We start from the raw sequence: 27,574 nt of genomic DNA on the forward strand, positions 1-27,574 counted from the left end.
TTCACTCCACCACAAAGGTTTACCGGGTCAAAAAGAGCCTGTTTATTTTACACTTAGAAAAACTGTAATTGCTGTGTAGAAAAATCATGCAGAAAATCCTATCTTATGCTGGGTTTCTAAACCTCTTAAAACTGTTCTATCCCATGACTGTGGGTTTGCTGGTGACAAATGTTTTATGGGCATATTTTAGTAGACACCCGTCTAAAATCTGGTCTTAATAGTCAGATGCTAAATTGGAACCAGAGCGGCAGAAAAACCAGATTTGAAACGTGTTTCTAAGGGTTTGTTTTTACTTTCAGTTGAGGCTGCCTTCTCTCATCTTTTGTACTGCTGTCAAAAGGGCCACTCTCATGGTTGTTCAAACTCCATGCTTCTTGACAGGAACAGTTGGACCCCTCTTCAATGATTTTCAGATGAAACAGCTTCCAAACCTCCAGAGCTTTAACTTGTAGTTATTAGGCCCTTTGAAATTGCAACACATTAATCAGCTGAAATCAAGTGGTCCTTTCTCCAAGGCTGTGATATTGCTGTTGTCTTTTAGGTAGAGCTCTAGTCTAAATATTAGTTTCAAGAGCTCTTTTTTTTTCTTTCCCTCTAGATAGGTCTATCCCATTTCTGTTTCTATTTTGATCATTGTTTTAGAATGCTGTGAATTAGAGTGCTCACTTCTATAATAGGCTTTTATACTCCCAGATTGCATTAGAAGGAGTAGTGCAGAAAACTCACTTAACTCTTAGTTTAGAAATTGGCTGCTGTGCTTTTAACTTCTCCCATGCACAGTGTGAAGCCCAGCAGAAAAAGTATCAATTATGTAATGGATCATGTCTGACAGAACTTGGTCTAACAACGTGAAACATCGAAAAAAGAAATGGTTTGTTGAAACTGCATCATTTGAAACGGTCTTGGTGTGTGTCCCTGACTTCTGTGGTATTGAGAAAGTGATCTGAACCTGTTAATGGATTCCCTTTCTAGTTTATGATTAGACAAAAAGCAGACTGGGGATGACAAGAAATCAAGAAGATACTGTTCCTTGCATTAGCCATTATTTACATCAGCAGCTGAAGCATTCTTGAGTTTTGGCAAAAAAAATATTGATAAGGAAATAATTTAGGGAGCATAATTCAGGACTTTCTCCCAGGCATAAAGTATCACTGAGGAGAGAGTAAAAACATGCATGATTGAGGACCTTGTCATTTGGGGAGGGGGTATCTGTGTCACAGGGCTGCTGGTGCTGTGGTCAGTGTCAGGGAGCTGCCTGAAAGTTGATAAAGTAGGACATGGGCCCGCTTGGGATCTGCTTTGAAAACTGATGCCACAGAACTGCTCAAAAGGCTGTTAGAACACAGAAATATTTCTATTCGCTCTATAAACACACTCTGAACTTTTATTATGTACTGTATGTTCACAGCAATCATTTCCCATACCTCCGAGGCTAAATAATTTCTGAATAGCTAAATCAATTTGTCTTGTGTCTGTGTCGTGTCACAGTAATGAAAGTTTCCTGTACTGTGGCGGTAGCGGCAAAGCAACTCTTGTTAAGGAGATGTGGGAGCTCTATCAAAGCTTCACTGTCTGAGCTATAACTCAGCAGCTGATTAACCAGTCAGCATTATAAAGGAAGAGACAGCATGCCTCAGCTACCCATTGAGCCTACAGTGAGATTTTGTAATTAAGGCTGAAGTTTTATTTGAGGTCTGAAACTTAATAATACACAAAATGTACTGTAAGATCTAAAATCACCAAGGTCTTGATTTTGTAGCTTCCCTAAATGACCTGAGATTGCAAGGTTGTGTTGCACTTGCAGCCGAGCAGAGTGATGTTCACATAGGATTGTGACAGATGCACTAAAATTGGGTCAAGTCCTGCAATTGAGTGAATGAAGAGAGGTTCTTCAAGAGCTTCATTGACTCCTTGTAGGACTTTGCTGGGCTGGCTGCTGGTAGGGTCTTTTTGCTGCATCAGGAGGAGGCTGAGTTTGCTCATACCCCAGGGAGGTGATGCAAATGCAACACCCTCCCATGGGCTGAAGCAAATGTTTTGAATGAATACCTGGAAATAGCAATTTCCATGAAAGGAATTTACATAAGGATTGGATGGATAATTGTATGTATGTCTTTTTTTTAATCTTTGTGTACCTGAGAAAGATACCTGTGGAGATATGTAAAATAACAGGTCCTCGTTCTTTGGAGTGACATTTAGAGTCAGACAGAAGCTGGTATCATCTTCACTTTGTCTTAAAAGACAAGCATATATTCATCCCAGGGAGCTGGAATAGCTTCAGAGGAACTTTTTTGGGTTAGAACTTCTCATTTTGGGAGATGTTTTGGCTGGGAATATCACGATTTTTGGAGGTTTTATTAGCTAAAGTTATGAAAGACTCCTGTAAGACAAATCAAGTACCAATTCTTGGCCTGGATTCATGTGTTTCTGTTGCCTTGCTTACATGCGAAATGTGGCTGTGTGAATCATTATCACTTCTAATTTTTTAGTATGTTGAAAAACAGGATCAAAAAGGAAAAAAAAAAAACGAAAACCAAATTGTCTTCCACACATTCCTGTGCTGCAAATCAATAGCATGGGGATATATTTCCTGGATGTCAGCCCATTTTATAAATGAATATATCTCAAAGTTTGCTTTACTGGCCGACAAATGCCAAGAACAGGATGACAGTCTAATTCCTTGCATAGCAACAGCTAACATGAAATCAGGTACACTCTGGAAAATGCAAGTGTTGTTTGGGTAAGGTTATGGATACAGGCATTATTTCTTGGTTTATGTTTGGCCCATGGTAGGTATTAAGTGCCCATTTGTCTGATGTCAGTCAAGTCTTTTTGTTTAAAAAGTTAAAACAGCTGCTGTTTTGTAGGGGTATAAATTCTCACGCTGCTGAATGCAATGGGAAGTGTTTCTTTGGTACAATGTGGTTACACTTTCAGGTCCATAACACAAAATACATTGCCATAAATATCCCATTCTGCAACTGCCAGCATTGTCTTTATATGTAGGATCTGGCAGGCCAAGGATGAGGGGAGGTAGAGATTTAGCTTCCTCATCACCCATAGGGTTTTCCCTTTGTTGTTGTTTGAGATACTCTTACTGGACCTGACTCATTTCCATTTACCTGTATTATTGTAAAAATGTGATTGTTGTTTCTGATCAAACCAGCTTCCTTTGGGGGAAGAAAAATCAGAAAAATGTGTTTGTGCCTTGTCTTTGAAGGAGATTGCTTAAAATAGCTTCAAGTTGCTACCAGCATTAGGCAGTTGTTCTGGAAGCACTGTGTAAGAGTAGAAAAGGAAATGGGATCACAACATACATTTTATCGTAGTTCTGGATTTAGTTTATTAACTTTGCATTGCCAACCCCTCCAAGTTTGTCTGTTCAGGTGTTGTTGGTACTTGTAGGATAGGATTGCAGTTTGCCTTGATACAGTTTTTTTGAAAAATCCTATGCGCTTTTTAAATCCCCATCATGTTATTTGTGTGTTTTGCTGTTCCAGCTTGGCTTCTGGTTTTGCTGTTAGTGGGTTTTGTCAGGTACCAGTCCAAACACACAGACTTGTACTGGATTTTAGGAAAAGAGACTCTATAAAGAGCTAGTGAAATCAGAATATGCTGTGCTGAAAAATGGCAAGAGTATGAGAATGGAGACTAGGCTGACAGGATCCCTTTCCAAAATAATGCATCATGTGCAACCTAAGGCCTTGCCTTCTGGAAGGTGACAGTCCTTTCTGTGTGCTGCTGTGCCAAGAGTATAGGTGGATTAATGGTAAAGACGCATTTGCTGATCATCCCCTGTGGAGTGACAAGGGAGCTCCAGGGCTCCTGTTGCACAAGAGGAAAATGCTCTTCCGCAGCCTGGGAAAGACCCCCTGGCAATTAGGGTTTGATGAAGTGGAGCAGGTTTGCCTCTCTAAGTGCATCTGTTATACACTAGCACTAAGGACAAAAGGCTTTCAGGCTGGAGGGGTCCCTGGAAGGAGTGGATAAATCCTTTGGACTGACCTTATGTTCATGGCCTTCTCCTTCCCCGGATACAGGGGAGGAGAAGCCAACAAGCAGCAGCCTAATGAACTCACACAGAATAGAGAGAGCAGATTTCTGTGCCAAAATAATAGTCTGAATGAGGTTAGCAGAGATTCAAGGATGCATGTACAGGGTGATAATGACTGACAGCCTTTCTTATGTGTCTTTCCCTTTAAACACTTGTTTGTATTCTCCCAGGTGTTTGTGGTCACCGTCTGGACCGTGGAGCTGTACATGGTGCCCCTGGCTTTACTGGTGCTCTTTGCATACAATTTCTCCCTCATCACAACAGGGAAGGTCAATAATGCCCAGGATGCCCAGGCAAGTCGAGTGACAGTAACATTGCTGGCAGCCCCAGCCTGCCCTGTGCGAAGCGTCACGCGTTTTAGTGGCATTAAAGTGGTTGTGTAGTTAAACAGCGCTTCTATTTCAAAGTTACTGAAAAGAAACCTCAACCCTCTCAATTTTCATTATTCAATTAAAGCAATAAACCATTCAGAGTAGTAGGAGAAGAAGACGAGAGTGTGTAGGAGGAGGATTTCACTTACTAAATAACTACAAAGGTTTTTAAGTTGAATTAAGAAAGGCTTGCAAAGCAACAAGTTCCTAAAAGCCATTCCCCTCCTGCCATTACACTTTGCAACACACTAATGATTCATGTTTCACAGAAGAGGAAAGTCAATTGAATCCAAAAGAGAATGTAGTTCTTTTAAGCCTTGTCCTGTGATCTGAGGTTTTAAGAAGCTTTTATTCCTCCTTCCCACCCCCAGCTCTTAAAAGACAAATTTTTTTCCCCCCCAGAAATTTAGCCTTTGGTTTTTAACTTGGGAGAAAGAAAGGTTTAAATACAGAAGTAATCACCAAATGTGACAAAGGGCTACTGTTGGGGTATGAAGTGCTGTTTGATGTTGACCACTGTCTTCACTCCCATAACAATGGTTATTACATTTAGGAAGGAGAGTAAATTCATGAATGTCCATAATATTTTCTTTCCAAAAGTGAAATAAATACAGTAATGAAGTGGAAGCCAAAGGATAGCTTCCCTGTAACTTTTGATAAAATGGTGATTGACATTAGTAGCCGTGAAGAATACCTTCACCTGAGTGAGCCAAGTGGATTTTACACAAAAACATAATATCCTGGAATTAAAAAAGCCAATAGCTGGTTTATTAGTTTCAGTGTGAAAAGTTGCTCCCAGTTTAGTTTTCATCCACTCCCACGTGGAAAGATTCCTAGAAAACAGGAGAAGTTGCATTATCCAGACCAGGGGAGGGTTAATTTGAAAACATGATAAAAGAAATGCTTTTCTCCAGTTTCAGCCAAGTCCAGAATAATGCAGAAAGATACTGTGTGTCTTCAGTGACTACTTGATTTCATCAAGAAAAGCAGAACTTCCCACGTGGGAGAATCGCAGGCAAACAGATGTTTTTGTTTTTAATACAAAAGGCAATAAAAAATAACAGTATTAACTTACCCAGAAAAATACACAGAGTGTACCTTCCAGCCCCTTCCCTCATCCTGTGGTGAGTTTGTTGCATGTTCAGGTGAGGAGAGTCTTGCATCAGACACAAAAATTGAGCAGAGCATCATTTAGGTGGACACTGCAAAAAGGCTATTTCTAAAAATACAGCTAATTGTGGTTATACTAAAGAAAGGTCCATCAGGAATTTGGCTCTTTTCCTGTCACATATTCTGTAAGCAATGCCATGCCATGAAATTCAGGGGTGCATTTTGCATAAGCAAAATCACACATCTGCCAAAGTGCTTTGCAGGATTGGGATCATATGGAACAAGTAGTCAAAGTGCCTTTAATATTACCTGATTCCTTTTTTATGTGTGTCTGTGATTCTAACCATCTGTAGGTCAAAAATAGACAATCAGGTGCTAGCCCCAGTCACATCTGTCCTGCAGATGAGAAAAGGTTTTCTTGAAAATACCAATGCTTTTTACACAGTCATTTATTTATTTTTTGCTTCTTCAGGCCTTGGCTGGATATTCACTGCCTTTGGTTTTTGTGTGCCAGCACACACATTTTGTGTATACAGAGGAATGCAAGCAAGAGTCTTTGCAAAAGTGAACCTCAAATTCTCTCTGATTTCTGTGCTATAAAATGTGAATAACAGTATTAACCTTGTATTCCTGATCCACTTGCCAGGAGGCTAAATTCGTGAATATTGGTAAAACGTTATATGATTTACAGATGGGGAGCTTCTATAGAAATTTAAACCATGATCAGTGTTAATTCATCTGCTCAGGGTATTCCAGAGAGCCAGAGAATAAATCTGGGTGTCTGAGCTCTCAGTACCTTTTACATCTTAGATGCAACTGCTTTTTAAGGGAAAAAAAAGAAATTAAAAAACCCCAAAAGAGAAACACCCAACCCCCCAAAAAACCCTAAATCCAAACCATCTTTTTATTGTGATTCTTCACATTCTTTGCATGTTTTCTGTATTTAAACTTGTAGTACACAGACTCAAATGTAGCTATTAAATAACCAAGAAAAAAACTGGAGGACCCTGTTAAAGGCTCAGTTTATTAAATACCTGAATTGAAAGCCAAGTGCTCCTAATTCCAAGCCTTCGCCAAGTCTTTTGTTTTCTGTCCTACCTGTCAGCACAGAAGTTAAAGGGAGGAAATAATGCTGCATAGAAATCTGGCTATGATTCTATGTGAGATTGATTATGTTCATATGAATGTGTTTTCTAAAGTCTAATGTTTCAGTAATGGCCCTAAAGGGAGGGAGCAGTCATTGTGGCAGTGGGGATGGAACAAGTTGAGTATAGAGTCCTCAGCCTTGACATACCAGTTGGTTCATTTGCAAGACTGAGAACAAAGCTGTTTACAGATAGTAAAAGTTGGCAATGAATTTGAAAGCTTGTTGCCTTCAGATTACTGGACACAGCCACAAATGCTTTATTTAGACTTAAAATTTGTATAGGGTATTGCATGCTTGTTCAGAATACCATAAAAAAAAGGGTCCTTGAATACAAAACACTGTTTTGGAAAGGAAGAAGTGGTGGGATTTTTTAATGACTTTCAATAGAAGTGGGAGAAAATTGTGTAGTGAAACGTTGTGGAAGTATCATAAGCTTTTTGAACATTGCCTGTCACTAAAAAATAATTGTTGTGTTTTGTAATATGGACATCTGCTTCTGCAGGAGCTTATGGGCTTGGATGAAGACGAGGATGAAGATGATAAGGTAAGCATCTCTCACGATTGTGTTGGCTAGAATCAGAAGGAAGGTGGGAGAACGCAAACAAATATTCTCTCCATAAATCTTCAGTTATTATCTGTATTAACTTGGAAAACAGTTGTCAGCAGTTTTCTGCTTGGCAAGTTTGAAAGTAGGAAGGGGTTGGTTTGTGTCACCTTCCCCAGTGGCAGTACCTGTGTGAGCCCTGAGCACCAACCGAGTCCGAGCAGCCCCAGTTAGTGCCTGCCCTTGTAGTGGGCACTTGAATGTGCACCTAGAGGGGGGTGTGTGGGTGGAGGAGGTGCAAAGACTCACACAAGGATGCACAGTCCTCCCTCGCTGCCAGTCCGAGTGCTGGACGACGTTCTGTACTAATGGCTTTCCCCAAACGATTTGGCATTTCCACTTCAGTAGGCCAGAATTGGTGTGATTTGTGGAGGGCTGCTTAGAATTTTCTCAACATTTCTTTCAGAGCCTGGGAAAAAAACCAGTTTTAGTTCAGGGCTGAAATGTGGAAAGAATTGGAATTGGCAAGGCCTGTTTTTTATTTTATTGGAACATACTTACTCATTCTTCTCACTGTGAAAAATTCATTGGATTTTTTTCCAAGTTTATCAAACCACAGTGACAAATGATAAAAGGATTAGAGGTCATGACATATGAAGAAAGATTAAGAGAACTTAATGTATACAGCTTGAAAAAACATAAGTAAGTGAAGGAGGATCTGATAATCTATAAATACTTTAAAGCTAAAAGGTGAGGAATTATTTAACGAGCAACAGCATGCAAAGGAACATTAGCTGTTAGGAAGAAAATGTTCACGAGGGGATGTGAAACTTTCAAATTGCATACTAAGTTAATGAGACTCTTCTTGAATATTCTATGTTTTAAAAGTGTTACAGTGAAATTGTTGATCATTAAGAAGTAAATCAATACCACGGCTAGCAAGTGCACCTTAGCTCTTCTCAGTCACAGCCCCTAGGATTGAAGCTCAGCAGACTAATTGATGGGAATAGTTATTTAAATTTAACTTGCTCTTCTGTGGTGGTTATATTTTAATGAGCAACCAGAAATCCGTCAAAGTTATAAAGTGAAATTTAGGCAATCCAGCTGAATTACAAGTTTCTTGCAACACACAATAGTTGTTTAAATGTTCTAATTTATAATTTACTCTTTGCATCGTAAAATTTGTCAACTGAATGGACCAATATCTGAAACTCATCAGAAGTTGCTAAATGAAAGTTGCATCTTTTTCAAAGGAATACTGTGTCTCTCTGAAAGTCAGTAATTTCTATTTAGTGGGTACCTGGTTCTGGACACCTGTAAATATTATTTGTATGATGCCTAAAGGTATAACTTATTCACTGGAACAATCCCATTTACTTCCTTCTATTTTAATATTCCTCTTTTTCCCTTGCAAGTGCTGAGGTGGGAAAAGAGAAGTAAGAATGTATTAAATAGGCATCAAATCCTCTGTTTCCTGTGGTGTGCTGTAGTTTCATTGCTGCAATGCTAAAATATTCTAGGTTACATTTACCCTCCATTTAACTCCAGTGACTTTGGTTCTCTCTACAAATACAACTGGGTCACTTTAGCATGGATTTAGTGACTTTGCATTTTTGCCTCCTCCTGAACAGCTTCACTGTCATTCCCTTTCTTGGTTTATTTTAACTAAATATGCAGGTTTGGGAAAACTCCCAAGAGTCACTGTTGAGCTGTTGATGATTTGGCCCTACCATTTTGAGAGCTGCCTCTCTCTCCATCTCACACATACTCCATGGCTCTCTGACACGGAGAGCTGGTAGCACTGGCTAAAACCTTTCACAGTAGACGCCCCCAGCAGGCTTTCTCATGAAGATAACACTTTACATCCCAACATTTCAGTAATTATTCATAATTCATTTTAATTTTTATGGGTCTATAGAATTCTGACACAGATTTGCCAGAAGAGGAAGGTGCCAGCCCCTACATTTGTCCCATGTCCAGTGCTGTGCAGAATTGCCTTAATGTCTTTGTTGTGCCCTGTGTGTACCCCCGTGCAGCAGTGATGGGCCGTGCTTGCACTCCCATGACTTGCATCTTTAAGTACATTAGGTTATTCTAAGCCACTTTTCCAAGTCTGAGGGTGGCCAATGCTCTCTGGGGAGTGTAAGAAAAATGTAATTTTATGACACTATCTCATGGCAATGTCAGCATTTAAACAGACAACTCTACTTTAAAAAGAACTCTGTGTATTTTTTTTTTCCTCCCTAATACAAGAGCTCCCAAAGTTGAAATCTGCTAGTTGGGTTGTGGTGTACAAGGTCACTGTTTCTGTTTCCTGTCATCCTGCTGTATCAAAATACTCGCACACAGAGCCCTTCTGGGTTCTGCTGCCTGTTAGACATAACAGACCGTGCTTCTGGGAATTGTAACACACCCTCGAAGAGATGAACTGTTTACAAATTATAAATACACAGACACTTAGTTCAAAAACCAAGAGCAGATTAACTCCCTCCACCTAGACTATCTGTCTTAAATGACAGGGCTAAATTGCTGATTTTCCCGTCCTTTCCCCCTCTGCCCTCCCCACATACCAGCATGGAGGGCTGTAAAAGATAGCAGTGCTCTGTCCCTTTGGCACGAGCTCTTCAGTGGATAAATGCCTTCTCGGATTTGTGCCATCTTGGACACAGAGTTCAGGCTGTGTCCTGTCAGCTCTGGGGTCTGTCAGGCTGAGTAAGCGTTGTTTTAAAATTACATCACTGAAGCATCTTTAGTCTGACAGTAAGAAGGTATAGACAAGCTGCATGCAACTCAGTTTAAGTTGTCTGATTATTGACTGCTTCTATTTATTTTATTTGTTTTTTCTGTTTCTGATAATGGCTGTAGAGTTCCAAGAGCAGTTACCCTGTGAGTAACTGTGTCGTAGCACCTGACTGGAAAGAGCCTTGGAGTCTTCTCCATTGTCTGAATAAAAGTTTACATCTCCTCCACAACAGACCAAACTTAATTTACTATTTTCAGGTCTGATAACTGATTCAAAAGAAAATCAGAGACAAAACTAAATCAACAACAATTCCTATGTGGCAATTTTCTTGGTTTTTTGGGGTTTTTTTGGAGGGTTTCTATCCTGTGGTGAGCCAGTGTAGCCCTGCTTGGCTAGTGCAATGTAACAGGGAAGGATCAAATGATACTGTGGCTTTAAGCCAAGTTATTTGGCACTTTCCAAGAAATGTTTAGTATCTCTTGTATTGGAAAAAAGACGTAAGTGGAAAGAAATCACCAAAGAATAAAAATTCAATGTCTTTAATATATGAAATTCTCTGTCAAAAATAGGTACCAAAGATATACAAAGTTTTATGAACACAATTCAAAAAGACTCCAGCCGAACAAATTAAAGTCAAATTCATCCAGTAGCAAACAGCTGACATTTTCCATTTGAGTTAGATTCAGCATGTGGAAACCTTCCGTATGGATCTTATTTGTACGGGTGGATTACGATGAAAATTGCATTAATTTTCTCCGCAGTAAAGGTCAGTAATTGAAACATGAACCGAAAGTCTATTGTGTAAGATGCTATATCCCCATACTTAGGAAAGGTCATTCAAGACAATATCATCTCATTGTTTTCTTCCCTGGAAGTATAAATAATTTCATTAGTTTTTCTTTTTCTCTTCAATACAACAATTGCAATATGATGTTTCAACATCCCCCATTAAGATTGCTGAAGAGAAATTATGGTAAGGACTTGAAAATGCCCCATGATACACACGGTATGTTCAGACTGATGAGGAGCATCCATGTCCTCCACAAAATTGTGGGCAAGATGGTGTCATAAAACAGTTCAGGGGTTGCTGTGGTTGTGCTTTACTCTTCCAGGGAGCCTTCTTTGTACAAGAAACTGGAGGTTAAATGGTCTCTTGTTATGTCTTATTTGCACTGCAGCATTGTCTAGGACTGATCTTATCCATAGACATCCCATAAACTGGCACAGTCCTTATATCAGTGTCATGAGCCACCCATTCATAGATTTAGAGGTGATGGGGGAAAGGAGTTTAAAGGCGGGACTTGCAGAGGACTTTCAGATATCCTGGGCACTGTGGTATGACTCTCCTCACAAAGGAGCCTTAGCAGCCCTATGGCACTCCAAAATTCTCCCTCTTACAGAGGATTACCTACCTAGATGTAGGTAAGCCAACACTGTAACTTCTCTAAATCTCTGGTGAAATATTAAGTGGCGCTAGGCAGGTCACAGGACCAAGCACATGAACCTCAGGGAGTTCTCGTCCCGTAAAGATTCCAAATATTTAAAATGTTATTAAATTTTATTTTGAAGTGGCCAGATATATGAATAGATCTCTCTTTCTCCCGTACCCCAAATTGCTAAAGATCATTACCTAGATGATAGGTGATGATCCAGTAGCTTAAGTCTAATCAGCATGTGACTGTTCTTAAGTCTCATGTTTTTCCAGCAGAAAGCACTTATTTTAACAAAATTTATTTTCTTTCCATTTTTTAAATCGAAGATGACTGATGACTTTGTATTTCCATTCAGGATTGATTCATGTTGCTTCTTAAGCATGTGTTCCTCACCTGAATTGTGTTTTATTCTGGTGCGACTGCAGATATTGCTTGGAAACTTGTAGCAATACCAGTGGATTTTGGGTTACTTTACATGTCTGTGAAAACGTGAGCAAGTACATAAAATGCTTCTTAAATCCTCTGCATTTCACGCCTGTGCATAGAGAAAGAAACAGAATTATGACCTAGGGTTTTTCACATAAGATTTTTCTTGGGTTTGGCTTAGGAGATTTTTGCTGGTCCCCTGTGCATGGATGAAATTCATCTAGTGTAGGCAGAGAAAGTGCAGGCGTGGCTGAACAAGGCACGGAGTGGTCATCTTCTGCCCTTCAGGCAGTGTTCCCCAGCCTGAGCTGTAGGATGATGTGCTATTGCTTTCCAAATGTGTCATTTTAGGACTGATGCCGCTCTCCTTCATACCAGTCTGAAGTGATTCTATTGGCTATGGTGGAATTATTCCAGATTTCACACCTTTTTAACTGAGAGCATAAATTGACCTGTATGTGTTGCATTTCCTCTATTTGGTAATTATTTCAAGTACACTCAGATTCGCTAAATTTCCACAGGCAGGCACATTTGCAGCATGGTGTTAATAAACAAAAAGATCCTGTGATGCACAGTTTCAGGACTGCACGAGGCAACTGCGCAGAGTTTGGCAGCCGTCCTCTGCGGGTGCCCATCCTCCTGGAAGTGCTGGGAGCTCTCCTCGACACACAGCAGACTCTGCAGCACAGGGCAGGGCAGTGACTCAGCAAGGCAGATTGCTGGGCTCCTCTCAGCTGCCTTTGGCTCCCACCGAAGGCAGGATCCAGTTCAAGGTTGCTGTGGTGACTGTTTTTAAAGCTCTGCCTGGAATTCATTTTAGCTACCAAGAGACTGTCTGTCACTCTATGGCTACCACCTCCCACAAGAGCTTCATTCTGCTGCTAGACTGGAGCTTTTAGAGAAGTGTTCCCTGCAGACAATAGAGGCCAGTGGTCTGCTGTTTATACCCAATAAAATCCTTTTGCTTTCAGAAGTACTTCACGGACGAGTGTTTTGGCCCTAGGATGTTGTTTGGCACAGGTTTTGCTGGACACCGGTAAGGTCGGAGTTGTGTAGTCTAGCAGAGAGCAAGTTGCAAATTAAATCCAACTTTGGCTAACTCTGCTTTTCTCTAAATAACTACAGCATGTTTTGTTGAGTTTTTTTTAAAGCAGAATAATAGTGGAGCAAAAAGGAATGCATGCCTGAGCTATTTTCCTTTCTTTTCCCTTTCCATCAATCTTGTTTGTTGCTAATACATGGAAGAATTAATAACTGGTACGTTAGATAAATCCTGGTAAAACATTGCCCTAATGTGCTTGTAGCAGCAGTAGCATAATGAGACAGCTACTGTAAGAAAGCTAATCCTGAAAGTTAGGCCAGCCCAGGGCTAGGCAGACTAATTCTTCCAATCCCCGAAGATATTCAGAATTTTCATTCCTGACTGAGCTGCCTGTATCCTGTTTTCTTCCTCCTTTTGCATTAATCTGTATTTATGTTTTCTCCTCCCCTTTTCCTCATCTTTGCCCCCAAGTGTTCCTCAGCTTTATATATTGAGTTTCTCTTGGCACGCCAGAAATCTGCTGATGAATACCACTTGTTTGAAAGTTGCATGCGAGATTTTTCTCTGCAAGTGTTTTCTATGAAATCCAAGTGAGCAAGTATTATGTAGAACTAAGCCGTGGCTTCGAGCCTAACTTTTCGTTGTGTGCATATGATATTTGCAGTATACATCAGAAATACACTTAGAGAACAACAGCAAAAGTTGTCTGTGCATTTGGAGCGTTGCTTGCTGGTTTGGATGTATCCAGGGGAAAAATATTTGAAGGATAGATTTAAAAAATAGGAAACAGCTTTCTGTAAAGATGAAAGCTATTAATCTTTGAAACAAATGATCAAAAGAAGTTAGGGGATCTCCACCATCCAAGCTTTGAATTCAGTAATGGATGCTTGGCTGGAGAAGAAGCACTAATGGGTGGCATTTGGCCTTTGTTCCAGAGCAGATGATTGAAGAATTTTGCCTTCAGTGTCTTCCCCCATAACTCTTAGGATTTTCCCTCGCCAGACCAGCTCTGACTGTTGTAGCTCACCCGTTGTGACTTGCTGTGTTAGTGCTGGAGATGTCCTCTCCTGGCCTGCCCCATATTCCCACCCTTTTAAAGTCCTTGGCATTGGAAACGCCTCAGTGTTGTGGTTGTGTGAAGGTTTCTTTTGCAACTGACCCTAAATGTCTCAGAGCAGCCTAAGTTCCTTCCAGGGAAGGGAGATCCCAGAGCCGTGGTAACCCTTTAAGTGTGTTTATATGTCCTGTTTAACTGTTACATATTTCAGAAATAGAAAAATCTAGGAGCATCTTCCAGAGATTTGGTGTTTTCATTCCCGAGTTCAAGTTGATGTATGTTAGCTGGAGACAAAAGACTTAATTTCTGAAATTGCTAGGTCTTGGTTGGTGTTGGTTTTTTTCCCCTCCCCTGACATGCTTAATCTTTTGTAAACCCCCTTTTGTGGTTTTGTTCAAGCAATTAATGTAGAAATGAAGGTTTCTTAAATGAGGATATGCAAGGAAGATTTGAAGTAACACACTGATTATATAATTAATTCTCAGTTGTAAATTCATTCTGATGGAGTTAATTCTTTCCCAGAGGCTGAAGACTAGTTTTGGTCCACCCACAGTGCTGTAATCAGCTAAGAAATAAAGAAAAAAAAGGCCTTAAAGGAATGGAAGTTTCATGACTGGTTTTAGGGAAATAATGCCAGAAACAGGCAGGATATTTCATTTTCAATTCATGCAATAGCTTCTAAGCTGTGATCTCGAACTATCCAAAATCCAGTTTTCAAGCAGTATAGTATGTTGAGTCCAAAAGAAATCAGAAAGGAATGTTACCTGAAGAGGATGGAGAAAAATTGTCTGGGTGGGACCTTGCACAGATGGGGAACTGTGTTTAGTAGAAGATGTATTTTGGATTCTTTTTTTACATTTTTCATGAACACAATAGTGTTCAAATATAGCTTTCTCTGTGACAGTTGCCCATTTACTAATAAAGAGGGTCCAGTGACTGTCATCCTGATGGACTCTTACTGCTTCTGACAGTGTTTTGTGACGTGCTGGCTTCACAAAGCATAAACAACACTCCAAAACCTAAATAATTTGGAAAATCCTGTTTGCTGTACTTCATTTGTCTGCTTCTCTGTTGCTTAACCAGTGACCTAATAATCCTGTCCATGTATTTAGACTGCAGGTTTCCAGAACAAAGCAACAATAACAAAGAAATGATGTTGACAAATTCCCAGGATTTTCAAATGAAAATGCACACCACGCATGCTGCAGGGACAGTTGCAGCCTATTTTTCTCTCGAATAACTGATTTTATTTACAAGGCTTTCTAATCCCCGTTTGTCTCTGCCTTTACATTGGTTGGCCATATTTTGTATCAGAAATTGAAAGCACTGTTGTCCAGGGGTGATTTTAGCGTGCAGCCAGGTGAGCATGGGCATGCAGTTCTCATAGCATAGGGACTGGTAGTTTCTGGTTTATTTTCTGGCTCTGCTTCGTGGCTGCAGCAGGAGTTGTGTTGTGTTGTGTTGGTTAAACTGTGTTATCACCACATCTCTGAGCTCCATCGAGGATGTGTAAATGAAGTCAGCATGATGCAGATAGAGCTGGCAGATGATCTGCCTTGCAGCTCTGGGCAGCAAGAGTAGGCTTGCCCTGCAATATCACTTTATTTAAGTGGTTTCTTTACCCCTCTGCCTGAATTTGGACAGAATGAAATTCCCACTGTCTGGTTTTCCATGAGCTGCTCCCCAGCTTCTGCTTCCAAGTTTGGTGAAATAAAAGCCATCTATGGACTGATGCACCATTCCAGTGAGGAAATAGTTAAATATAATTTCAATGTGTCATTTACATTTGAGCCTAACGAGATTATAACTGGAGCTGTGTGAAAATGACTTTTTGGTGCTATTTTCACATAAACTGACTATTTATTTATTTATTTTGTTCTGGGGTTATTTCACACCCCAAGGGTTTCATTTTTGTTGGTTGTTTTATTAATGTAAAAATACTCATTTTCACACCCAAATGTGTGATTATTTAAAATGCTGCTTCTATTCATTGTGCACTGACTTGCAACCTAAAGGCAAATATTCAAATGTCTGGAGCTTGATAACTCCATGGTGGTTTTGGCTGGCTTTTTAAACTCAAAAATTACTGGGAAGAGAAATGGACAGTAAGTAATTCAACGTGGTATAAGGGCTGCATTCCCGTGCCTGCCTCTCAGCATCCAAGGGTGGGTCACAGGTTATTCCAGCACGCTCTCTAGAGTGGTGCCCTGTCTCAGGTGCACACAAACTCTGTCCCAGCATGGTAGTGCCAAAATTCTGGAGCAAGAGCCCTCACCTCTGTGGCCCTGTGTGACTTTAAACAGCCTCTGACCCTGTCCTGCATGGAGGAATAATGTGGATGACAACACAGAGGCAGAATTGCAGCAGCATTGCTGCAAATGTCTCTGGCCCTTGCTCATTCCCACCCTCCCTCTCCTCTACCTTGACTGGTGTGGACCATGGAGAACAGGAATACAAAATACTCTTTGCCATCATCTCCCCTCTCTGGGAACAGATTGGTTAAAACACAGCTTAAAATGTTTTGTTGGGTCGGGTTTTTTGGGTTGTTTTTTTTTTTTTTTTGGTAAATTGGAGTGATTTTTAAGTGTCTAAATGTGATGTGAAATCAGTGTCCAGGGCTCTGCATTTTGTAATAAGTGAATGTTTTGCTGATTTCTTGCTAGAATATCTGCAACCACACCAATTTGCATGCCTGTATGTGTGTTAGATTGCTGGCAAAGAAATGCTGAATGCAGATAATTGTATACTGGTTTTCAAGCCTGATTTAAGTAATTTTGATTTTTAATTCATTCTGTGCTTCCTTTTTATTTCTGCACATGTGTAGTAATGTCCTGTAATGTTGTTGCCTAAAATAAGCAGTAAGAAATGAAGTTGAGATGGCCGATGTAAAGGGAAAATGACATTTTTTTCCTTTGATTCTTTTTTTTTCCAGTAAAAGAATAAGTCTCTGTATACAGAATGTTCAAAAAATATTGCATTCACAGTCTTGCAGCTAATTTATATACACAAAACATCATGGCTGTGGGGAGCCTACAAAGCTCAGGAAAGTGATATTTAGAAGTTCTGCACAAGAATATTTTTGTTCTTGAGGAGCACTGAGCAGCCAGCACTCCACACCAGAGGTGCTCAGCACCTCTTGTGCTTTGGCATCCAACTGTGTGAAATCCTGGTTGAGATCCTGCAGTCAAGTTGTGTTGGAAGGAGAAGAAACCTCTGTGCATGTGTTGAGGAAAAGGAAGAAAATACAGGGATCTATACAGATAATGTTAGTTCTGTGTGATAAACCCAGAGTGTTTGTTCTCTCCTTCCTTCAGTGAAATACTTGAGTTCATGGATGGATCAGCAGTGCTGGAAATCTTACTTTCACCACATATCTGTGAACACCCTAGCAAATTATTAAAAGTTTTGGTTTTCTGGTTTCTTTTGATTAGGAATCTGAGAAAAAGGGGCTAATTGAGAGAATCCATATGGTCCAAGAGATCATCATAGCTGTTCAAAGCATCCTGGAAGAAATAGCATCATTTGGAGAGAGGATTAAAAAGTAAGTAATACATTTTTCTTGCTTAGCCATGATTTGCAGTGAAGCAGAACCAGGAGGATCAAGGTGGAGTAAATGTCTTGCTCCAAAAATGATGCAACATGCAGCAGGATAGCCTGGCCAGTCCCACCACTGCTTGTTCACTTACAGTCTTTTATTCCAAAAAAACCTTTGCAAAGCACAGAGAAGAGGAGAAGCCATGAGCTTTATTGATGTAGCTTTCATGTTTGCCTAAACTTCTGGTCTTGCTTGTTTGTGATGGAGTGGGGAGTCATGGATGCCACAAATACTGCTTGAAGATGTGGGCACAAAAGCGTCAGGCATTTATTTTCAGTCCCATTACAGAAAGTAGGTCCTGATGGTCAGTGTTGCCTTTCCCACGCCCTCCCCATCCTGACCTGGCTGCAGGGGTTACCAGTCACTTGTGCCAACACATTGATCTTCTTCTGTCTTTACCATTTTGAGCTGTCTGCTTCCTGCTGGTGCCACGAGGAAGCCCAAAGGGGGTTTTCAGGGTCTCATTGCAAGGGGGGAGGCACTGAGGGTATTCCTGACCTTACAAAGGAGGGAGGTGAAAAGCCTAAAAAAAAAAAATCCCCCACACAAACACACACAAACCTTTTATAACTCAGTCTTTATTGGAGCTTAATTGATCCATATTGTCTTCTGTTTTGAACACAAAGTGATGGTTTGTGACCAAGCCTCACTTTAATGAGGAGCTGGGTTCAAGCTAAAAATACAGCAACCGCATGTGCTGTGGTGCCACGCCGGACACCCCAGCTGGGGTGGAAGTGGCCCAAAGATGTATTCCAGTCTATGAACAGGGCACTGTTCTGCCCAGCTGCATGGCAGGAAGACTCAAAGCACTTAAACACTATTAATTCTTGTATTCATTTTGTTAACAATGATCTTAAAGAACACATTGGGTATTAATGTGGACGCCCGATGTAATTTCAGAAGAATTCTGTTATAGCTCGGCAGTGATGTGCCATTAAAAAATTGCTATCAAAGTTTTTTTTGTAAGTGACAGACTGAATTGTGCTACAGTTTCCGTCTGTCACTCCAGTTACACAATCATGGGGAGTTTTCATAGTTTAACTCAATTGAGCTGTTTTGCTATTTTTTTTTTTTACTTTAGCTTAAGCTACATTGATTGATAATGATGGGTCCTCTCCCACCTATTTTTACTTAATATTTAGTATGTCTATTGAAGCTTAAATGTAATTCTTGAAGCGTCCTATTAATTTTATCTGTCAAGGGAAGTTCGTCTTATTTTATAGCCTGATAAGTGGTCCAGATTTGTTCTCTCTTTTTTCTACTCCCCGTGATATGATGAAGTCAGCAGGCAGATTGTATGAAACAGAGATGCCCAGATCCATAAATCCACCTGTGGTCTAACTGGCATCCTTGCAGTCCAAGTATCTCAACATCTGGTGCAGGCCATAGGGTTATATCTTAAAAAGGCACAAGGGGACAAAGGAATTTCAAAGATGTGTTAGCAGTAGATCCTCACCTTAAGTCCATCACTGACTTGCAGATGAGAGGTCTGAGTGAAATAAAATCCTGTTTTTCACTATAATGTGGCCAAAGCCTGAAATGCTGTAGTAACTGAGTTTTTCAAGAGTGCTCCTCTTGGGAAAAATCTGATGAGGATTATCGGAATGCAGAAGCTTGGGCTACTGCTGGCTTACTACAGTTTATCCAAGTCAGCCTCCTTTATCCAGTAGAGTAAGGAATTGTTGAAAATGTAAAAAGAAATAGGAGAAATTGTATATATATGTAGACAGATTTATATAGAATATTATGGCCCTAATGTCATACAGAGAAATTACTCGAACTGCTCTTTCACAGTTTAGCACCACAGTTAATCCAGTGCCAGTTACTTGTCAGGGTTGACTCTGGCTACCTGCCACGCCGGAGCCGTGCCCTGGCACTCATCTCGAGTCATCTCCAGTGTGGCCCAGCGGAGCCAGCTCCGATGGCTCGGCCCCGGCACGCCTCGTCTCCAGATCAGATAATCTGCTCATGAATAATGGAGAGCTGACTGGCGAGCAGAGATGTGTAACAAGTGCAACACATAGAAGAAGAAACAAAAACAACTCACACGCCTAACAAGTTCACTGAGCTCCCCAGGGTTCCTCTTCTCTTTCCTTGTCATGATATCTGCCTCTCAGATATCTCCCTTAATCTGTTATAACATCCAGATGTAGGAATCTGCTTATCCACCTTCCAAAGGGTCTGCAATTTACAGCATACATGACTGCACCAAGCACTGCAAAGAGGTCATTAAATTATTATTGGGTAGCAGAGCACAAACAGTGTCCAAAACCAGAAATGTTGAGGAGGATTGTGTTTTTTCCTTCCAGCACATTCAACTGGACGGTGCCTTTCCTCTCTGTCCTGGCCTGCTTGGTCCTGGCAGCAGCAACAGTTATATTGTATTTTATACCACTGAGGTACATTGTTTTAATCTGGGGTAAGTACTCCACTGTGTCTCATTTGTATGAGATAAATACAATATATGTCTACAGAATGAAATCAAACAAGCTTTAAATGACCTGTTACACAGACAAACAAGTGCTGTTGCTTCGAGGTGAATAAAGATGTTATGAACTTCTTAAAATTACCATTTCTCCCCCCTGGGTTATCCGATAATTTGCTTTTTTTAGGGTTCTTTATGGATTTCCAACAGCACCACAAGAAGAGCATTAGCCTAGATAAGCTACTTTCAGTGTTATTATTCTTCTGCAGGAAAGTAATTAGCTTCCTGGTGCTGGAGCCCTCCAGCTGGGAAATGGTAGGAAGTGGACAAGATGTGTTTGCAGAGCTGGACCACGTAGATTTGGACCCTGGGAGCCTTTTGGGTCTGAGTATTCTGGCAGTCAGGACAGGCTGTGCCCAGTGGGACACACTGAGCATCTCCTTTTGCCATGGGTCAGAAAGTATTTGTATGAAGATACATCATGAACTAAAAGAGGAGCTTTTAAAAATTAAAACTTTCCTGGTGGTGTTATGAAGAAATGTGAGATCATCTTTCACAGAAGGAAATGGCATTCAAGGGCATAGGACAAAGGGGAATGGCTTTAAACAGAAGGAGGGCAGGTTTAGATTTGATGAGGAAGAAATCCTTCACTGTGAGGGTGGTGAGGCTCTGGCACAGGTTGCCCAGAGAAGCTGTGGGTGCCCCAGCCCTGGAAGTGTTCAAGGCCAGGTTGGGTGGGGCTTGGAACAACATGGTCTGGTGGAAGGTGTCCCTGCCTGTGGTGGGGGGGTTGGATTGAAATGGTCTTTAAGATTCTTTCCAACTGAAACCATTCTATGATTCCAGCTGCTGAAGACTTTCTACATCTCCAGATAGCCTCCTGTCTTATTTAGGGTGCTAACTTTTGCCTCAACCTTGAGGTAGAACACAGTGCAGGTAAATCCTCACTGACCTGCAGAAGCTCAGCCCCGATGTGCCTCTGGGTTGTAGGGACCCCCTGTCACCCCTGGGGCTGAGCCATCAGCTGCTGTCTTGGCTCTCCTGGATGTAGAAAAGGGAGGGAATGAGAAGGTGGCATTAAAAAAAGCCATTCTTGGGCAACAGCAACAAAGAAATAAAGGATTAAATCAAACAAAAGAAAGGGCAAAAGGAAAGGGGGGAAATTGCTGGGAGTAAAAAGTTCAGTAACAAAATATTGTTGTTCTTGTATGGAAGACATGGTGAGTACATGAAAACTATACATCCGTTCAACATCATCCAGAGTGACAGGGCCTTCAAATATGATACATGTTAAACAACTACCCTGTGGCAAGGCCTCAAAAGACCTTATGGTATTTTCTGTTTTTAAAAAATCAGGTACACAGAAAATTGTGTTGTCATTTTGCTACAAGTATATGGCTTAAAAGCTGAATCTCAGATGTGAAGCAGGTACATTTCAGGGAGAGGAGAAGGCTGGAGCAGCCATCACATTTGAAATCACTTTCAGGGAAACCACGATGAGATTTTGGACAGGGGCATGATGGAATTGAATGCTGTATTACGAACCTCAGAGGCAATCAACATTTGAATTTTTTGCTGTTCTTTAAAATGGATTAGCTGATTATCTTCACCTAGAAGACCTTATGCAAGGCAAGAGAAGACCTTATGAACTCCACAGTAAAATGAACATTACGCTCCCATGGATCTTCTGTCCAGACTAGGGACCACCTCTGCCAACTGAAACATACCTAAGTCCATGGAGGTGGACTGCTATTGCTGCAGTTAATAAGCCAAATTATTCACACAAGGATCAAACTGAAGTAAACCTTGTGATAAGGTTTTACAATGTCCCATAGCATGATAATATGGCTAGTTTGGCAAATGTGGCTCTGCAAAAAGGGGATAAGCCATGATGGATGGGGAAGGGAAACTTCCATTTTCTGAAGAAATGGAAGGAAAAAAAAGCCATTTTCCTGCCCAGTTTTTTTCAGGGTCTTCCAGTTGCCTGGGCAAGAGGAGAGGGGATGTTTTGGTCATGTAGGGTAGCAGATTTAACAGAACACTTGATTTTAAATGTGTGTATTCTCCCAAGAGTATCCCCCAGAATGAATTCATGCTGCAGTCTCTTTTCACCACTTTGTTGGCAACACATGATCCTGAAAGTAGAGAAATATTTTATCAATAATGTCCCCTACTTCCTCCAGGAGGAACTTGTGAGTGATTCCATGTGACAGGGAACATGTGTGTGACTTTAAGTCTGAGGCAAGGTTTTCACACTAATTTTTACTTCTGAATTCCCCTTCCCTTTTTCACCTTGCCTGAAAAAAATCAGAGGGAGAGAGCAGAAAAGGGTTGTATTATTTTGTTTGCCTTTATTTATTTTTTTTAATTTTTTTTTTTTTATCCTAGGCATAAATAAATTTACTAAGAGGCTTAGAAATCCCTATGCCATCGACAATAATGAGCTACTAGATTTCCTCTCCAGGGTACCATCTGATGTTCAAAAGGTAAGTAATGAATGGCCACAGCCAACAGAGGCAAGGAGTGACACTGAGAGCGGCTGGGTGCTCCGTTTGGGAATACAATGCCAAAGACTTTTGAATAACGGAGATAAGGAATCGGGGGAAAATCCACAAAAGGAGGGGGAGAGAGTGTTAGAAGAGAGGGGAGCCAAAATCCTTTGTCAGAAGGATAAAATGATTGCAGAAAAATTATCCTGAAAAGACCTACTTAAAAATGATCTGGAAAATCACTCAGCGTGGTTACTGAGCTATGGTTTTCGTCACCTTTCTGCTCCGGTATTTGTACAGAGGGAGGAGAAAAATAGTCTCTTTGATAGAGATAACCATCCAAAAGGATTTACTGAATTCTTCTTTTTCTTAAGATAGGGGGAGGAATGGGGGGAATTATTTCTGTGACATTGTGCTTGAGCTCCAGGCCTCCTTTGGACAATGCCCCGCTCATCTTTTTCTTTAAAGAAAACCTGAAATGTGTATAAAATACTCCAGAGTTGATCAGATCAATCTTCTGCCATTATGGAATTATAAGTTTTAATCTAACCAAAATCTATCCTCCCTCAGTTTCAGTCAAGTCTTGTCTCTTCTCCCATTTCTTTGAAACAACAATACTGTCTTCAGCAATCTCGCCTATCTTCCTGGAAATTATTTGAACAATAAGTCCTTTAGAATGTCAAGATCTGTTTATTTCTCTTGGAGGAGGGAAAATAGTCTTGCTGGGTAATGAAGCCACACAATATAAAGGATTCTTTCTTTTGTTTTAACTAACTGGAATCTGTGTCCCCAGGCCCTGATCCTGATGCCCTGTATCCCTCTGACATTGTACCTTTCTCTGTGGATCCTGGCACTTTTCCTGTGAGGTGCTGCTCGCTGGGAATAAGGGAATCACAATCTCACCTATAGTGACTTTATGCTGTTGGAGACAGAAATTGAACTGCTCACATGCACTGTTGAGGCATCTGGTAGAAACAGGGTTGGAAAAAGCTTCTGGTGGCATTTATCTCAAGAGGCCACCAGACTGATTGGTGGCAGCACTAATAACTGGAAAGAAATCTCACCATAGACTAGTGGGAAGAAAAATGCTAAGCCGGAACAATCATAGGGCCATTAAGCTTCAGTGTATTTTTATTTGTTGTCTTTGCTCTTGTAGAGGCCACTGAATTTGCAGTGATGGTTTGCATATGCCCTTTAAGTGTTTATGTTTAAAGATAAGTTGGTTTTCTATTTATGCTTTATTTAACATTTGCACTTACAACATTTCCTTGAGTGGTTTCTGTCATACTGGGACCCTTTGAGCTCTCCAAAGTAAATGATCACCATTTTCTATGGGAGGAATGATAAAAGTTCCTTGGATGGGACAAACCCTGGAGTTTTCCACTAGTTCTGAAAACAGTGACAGCCACACACTTCAGGGACAAATCATCTATGGAAGCTCCAAAGCCCCTCTGTCTGCTTTGTTTTACGTGCTGTCAGTGCATCAGCATTTGACTGCAGTGCTGCAATGAGTTAGAAATTACTCCTGTCTGTACAGTACCCATTTACAACCACATGTGTTGGACAGAAGACAGGAGGAGTGAAAAAGATGGCGTGTTCAGCCAAATTTTCCCCATGATTTCAGTGGGAATACTTTTGTCTAGCACAACAGACAATTTGGAGATTACACCATCCTTGACAGTTTACCACGTGTTTTAACCATTATATTGTATATGATTTTTTTTTTTTTTGAAAGGTGGAGGTAGCTTTGTCCAGGTTCTGTTTGGGAGAATACTTTCCTTTTTTGAAATGATTAAGTATTTCAGCATCCCAAGGTCTGTGTATGGTTTTGACAACTGTCATCTTACTGTCTATTGGGAACCACTTGAATTGAGACTCCTGAGAGAAGTTTATTAAACTTATAGGTTAATGCCAGAAAGATAAGAAAAACAACTCCCAAACCAAAACAAACCCAAAAGATCTAGCCTACATTGCTGAAATCAGGTAGAACCCCATGTATCTCATTAGAAAAATCTGCTTTTAATATTTTTGTTTCAAGAAATGATGCATGACTTCTCAAATCCTTCCTGCAATTAATCCCCCATGTTCCTGTGTTTAGAAAATGATTCATTACTCTTGAACCTTCCTTAGTTTCCCTTGGTTTGTCCTGGGGGAGCCATTAACACATGCTGTAGTGAGCTAGAGTTACCTAAGTGCAAACGTCATGTCTGTTTGTTTTTACAGGTGCAGCACGCTGAATTGAAACCATACAGCAGCTCCAGCCCCATCAGGAAGAAGCGGAGCGCGCTATAGGATGCAGCGGGATTTCGGAATGCAGCATCTCCCTCCCCGCACATGCGTGCACACACAGCACCCCTCTCCTCCTCCTTGCTTCAGAACAACACTAGCACCACTGCCACAGACTTTCTCTTTCTTGGAAGATGTGGGTTTTGATAAACACCTATCTCGGGTTTCTTTTCTGGGTTGTCTCTTTGGCATGGAGTCCCAAAAAAGAGCAAGGTGAAACATGAATTAGTTTGCGGGGTGGGGAGGAGAATGGGAGAGGATGGTGCAACTGCACCTTTTCTTTTTCTTTTTTTTTTTCCTGTTGATTGTAGAGACAAGGCTGGATGTGGCAGCACTCCCTGTGTTATGTAGGAAGAGATAATTCTGCTTAGTGTAGCAGATCAGCTGAGCTGATGTGAGGAGATGCTCTGAACCAGTTTTTAACATATCCAACAGATTTACATTAAGATATGAAAGCTATTCTTTTCTGAGTTAAATCACTGTGCCTAGAAAGGTTTAAGCTCTGAATTAACGAGTCTTTGATACCCATCTTCTGTTCAAGCAGTGTACATTTAAAAAAGTTTTTTATCATAATTAGCAGAAAGAGCTAGGAGCTCCAACAGTATCTCAATATTTCATCCAGCACTTGTGGGTTTTTCTTTTTCCTTTTTTCCCCTTTCTTTTCTTCTTCTTCTTTTTTTTTTTTAAAAAGCCCAGCCTGTGGTTAACTCTTTGTATACTGGAATCATTGGAGATCCATTGCTGGCAATGGATGCATGAAAACCTTATGCCATGAAAGGATTAAGAGAAAAGGCTAACTCAGTGACCTGAAAAGACTCTGTTGGCTTGCCTTTTATAATTCCATCTCATCAGATATTTTCAGCATAGCTGTTGTTTTCCTGTCTAAATCCAGAGGGGTCAACACTACAGAGAGGAAAAAAACACTTTATAGCCTTAAAGAAACAAGTGCTTGTGCAGAAAGAGAGCACGTGCCCAATGATGTGGTTGTGCAATAGTGTGCAGGCTTTGGTCCACCACTGATGTCTTCTTGCAGTCTTTCCTGGTGGTTCACAAGGAGAAGACCCGAAAGTGAAGTCAAGTGGAAACTGAGAAATGAAAAGACAGAAGAAAGGACCCCATTTTGTGTTCTGAGGAGAATGTGATTTCTTGCTTGCTTACCAATCTTTTAGCAATTGTGCATTTCCTTTATATATTTCAGAAAACCAGCGTCATTCCCCAGTTGTTTGACTGGGGAAACTAAAACACAGAATCATGTGTAAAACCTGCTTAATTTTGGTGATACCGCAGCCCTCAGTCCTTTAGGTGCTGTGGGACATTTTGGGAGTGACTTGTCACCACAAGTCATTGGTAGCACGAGAGCTGGAGCTGTTGCTTTTGATTCCCAGGCAGGGATTACCACCAGCATTCCCTGGGGGTAGTTGACAGTACAAAGAAATAAAGAAACCTGAGAGATAAGATTCTTTTGGCCAAAAAAAAAAAGGCTTTGAAAGTCATCTAATAGAAGGTAAAATGGTTAAAACCTTGCTTATGGGTTGGTGATCCAGATGGAGTTGTGTGTGGTTCCATAGCACAATCTTGTGGGCCTGTTGCAGGAATTTGAAGAAGGAAAACTAACAGCAGCCTATCTTCCACTGGGTTTTTAGCCAGATTCAGTAATTTTTCATAAGTTTATTTTTCGAAGTCCCACTGTGCCTTTGAATAAGGACAGGCACATTTTCATATACTTGATTGGCTAAAGAATGTATTTTGCTCATGCAAAGCTGTGTGTAGCTGCAAATGGAAGGATTGAGGAAATATTATCCTGGTTTAAAAAGCCACAAAAATGCCTCTTTGTTTGCACGTGTGCTTGTGTACCCATACATATACAGAGTTGTGTATAAAGAGTACATGTATAATGTATTTATAGGCGAGTGTGTGTGGGAAAATGGGTGAATATATAGATTTTAAAACCTTGAAAATGTTTATGAAAAATGCCAAAGATTCTAAAGCTTATCATCTTGCGTCTGTTCTTCTTCATTTTGTATCTTTCCCGGCATGTCTCTCTGGCTGAGCCAGATCTCTGCATGATTTGATTTACTTCAACTTAATGAAGCTGGTTGGAAAGAGCCTTGTAGAAATTACAAAATCTCCAGTAAATCTCCTTCTTGTACATACAATGGATGTCCACGGAACCCTTTTGTTAAACCAGTTTCTCAATCTTCTCTGTAAACAATGCCTCATTGTCTCGCTTAAAACTATCATCTGGTTTATCATACTGTAATCTTGTCATTTTGTGAGGACCAAAGTCAGGCATATTTAAGCAGGCGTGTAGGATCTGATCATTGATTTGAATGAAAACATTCAACTGCAGGAAAAACTCTTTATTTATTCAGAAATTCAGATTGATACTTTAGCAGTTTGGGGGGGTTTTTTTCTGTAGATTTTTCCACGTGGAACTGATTTCTGTTCAGGAGACAGGGTGATGTCTTTTTGTTCTTTTTTTTTGGTGTAGATATGTTGGGTTTCAGAATAATTTGTATTAATTGTTAGGCTGGAGACATACCAAATGAAAGGGTTTGGGTGGTCCAGTACCTATATATTGTTGTGGTGAGCTCTTTGTTTTGATAAATACTGTTTGAAATGCAATAAACATTTGAGGTTAAGCTGATGCCTTTAATTTATCTGGATTAGGAGATATGTTTCCCATTCTTTGCAAAATACTGTGCTATAATATTTAGTAATATTATTGGCAATATATAGGTAAGCAAGTGCATGCCTTGGCAGTGCAGTGTAACAATTAACACTGGAGTTTGCTTGGAGTAAGGAGTGTAAGTGCATCTTCTGCTGCAGCAGAAAATGAGGTAAAGCCTTGC

General features: G+C 40.5%; 1 protein-coding gene across 5 annotated transcripts in view; it reads left to right on the forward strand.

Annotated features, from left to right (window-relative positions):
- Positions 1–27,364, forward strand: part of MCTP2 (multiple C2 and transmembrane domain containing 2) — a 128,600-nt gene extending 101,236 nt beyond the window's left edge. For all 5 annotated transcript variants that reach the window (XM_042039336.1, XM_042039337.1, XM_042039339.1 and 2 more), the window contains 6 exons: positions 4,225–4,347; positions 7,185–7,226; positions 17,359–17,468; positions 19,832–19,941; positions 22,336–22,433; positions 24,660–27,364. In XM_042039336.1, coding sequence (XP_041895270.1) covers positions 4,225–4,347; positions 7,185–7,226; positions 17,359–17,468; positions 19,832–19,941; positions 22,336–22,433; positions 24,660–24,728 — 552 coding nt within the window. In that variant the 3' untranslated portion in view covers positions 24,729–27,364. The remainder of the gene's footprint in view (positions 1–4,224; positions 4,348–7,184; positions 7,227–17,358; positions 17,469–19,831; positions 19,942–22,335; positions 22,434–24,659) is intronic.
- The last annotated feature ends 210 nt before the right edge of the window (positions 27,365–27,574 follow it).

The sequence above is a fragment of the Corvus kubaryi genome, unplaced genomic scaffold, assembly GCF_017639235.1.
Source record: "Corvus kubaryi isolate FWS band 111438036 unplaced genomic scaffold, C.kubaryi_AGA036_p1.0 37394, whole genome shotgun sequence".
NCBI classification, from domain to species: domain Eukaryota; kingdom Metazoa; phylum Chordata; class Aves; order Passeriformes; family Corvidae; genus Corvus; species Corvus kubaryi.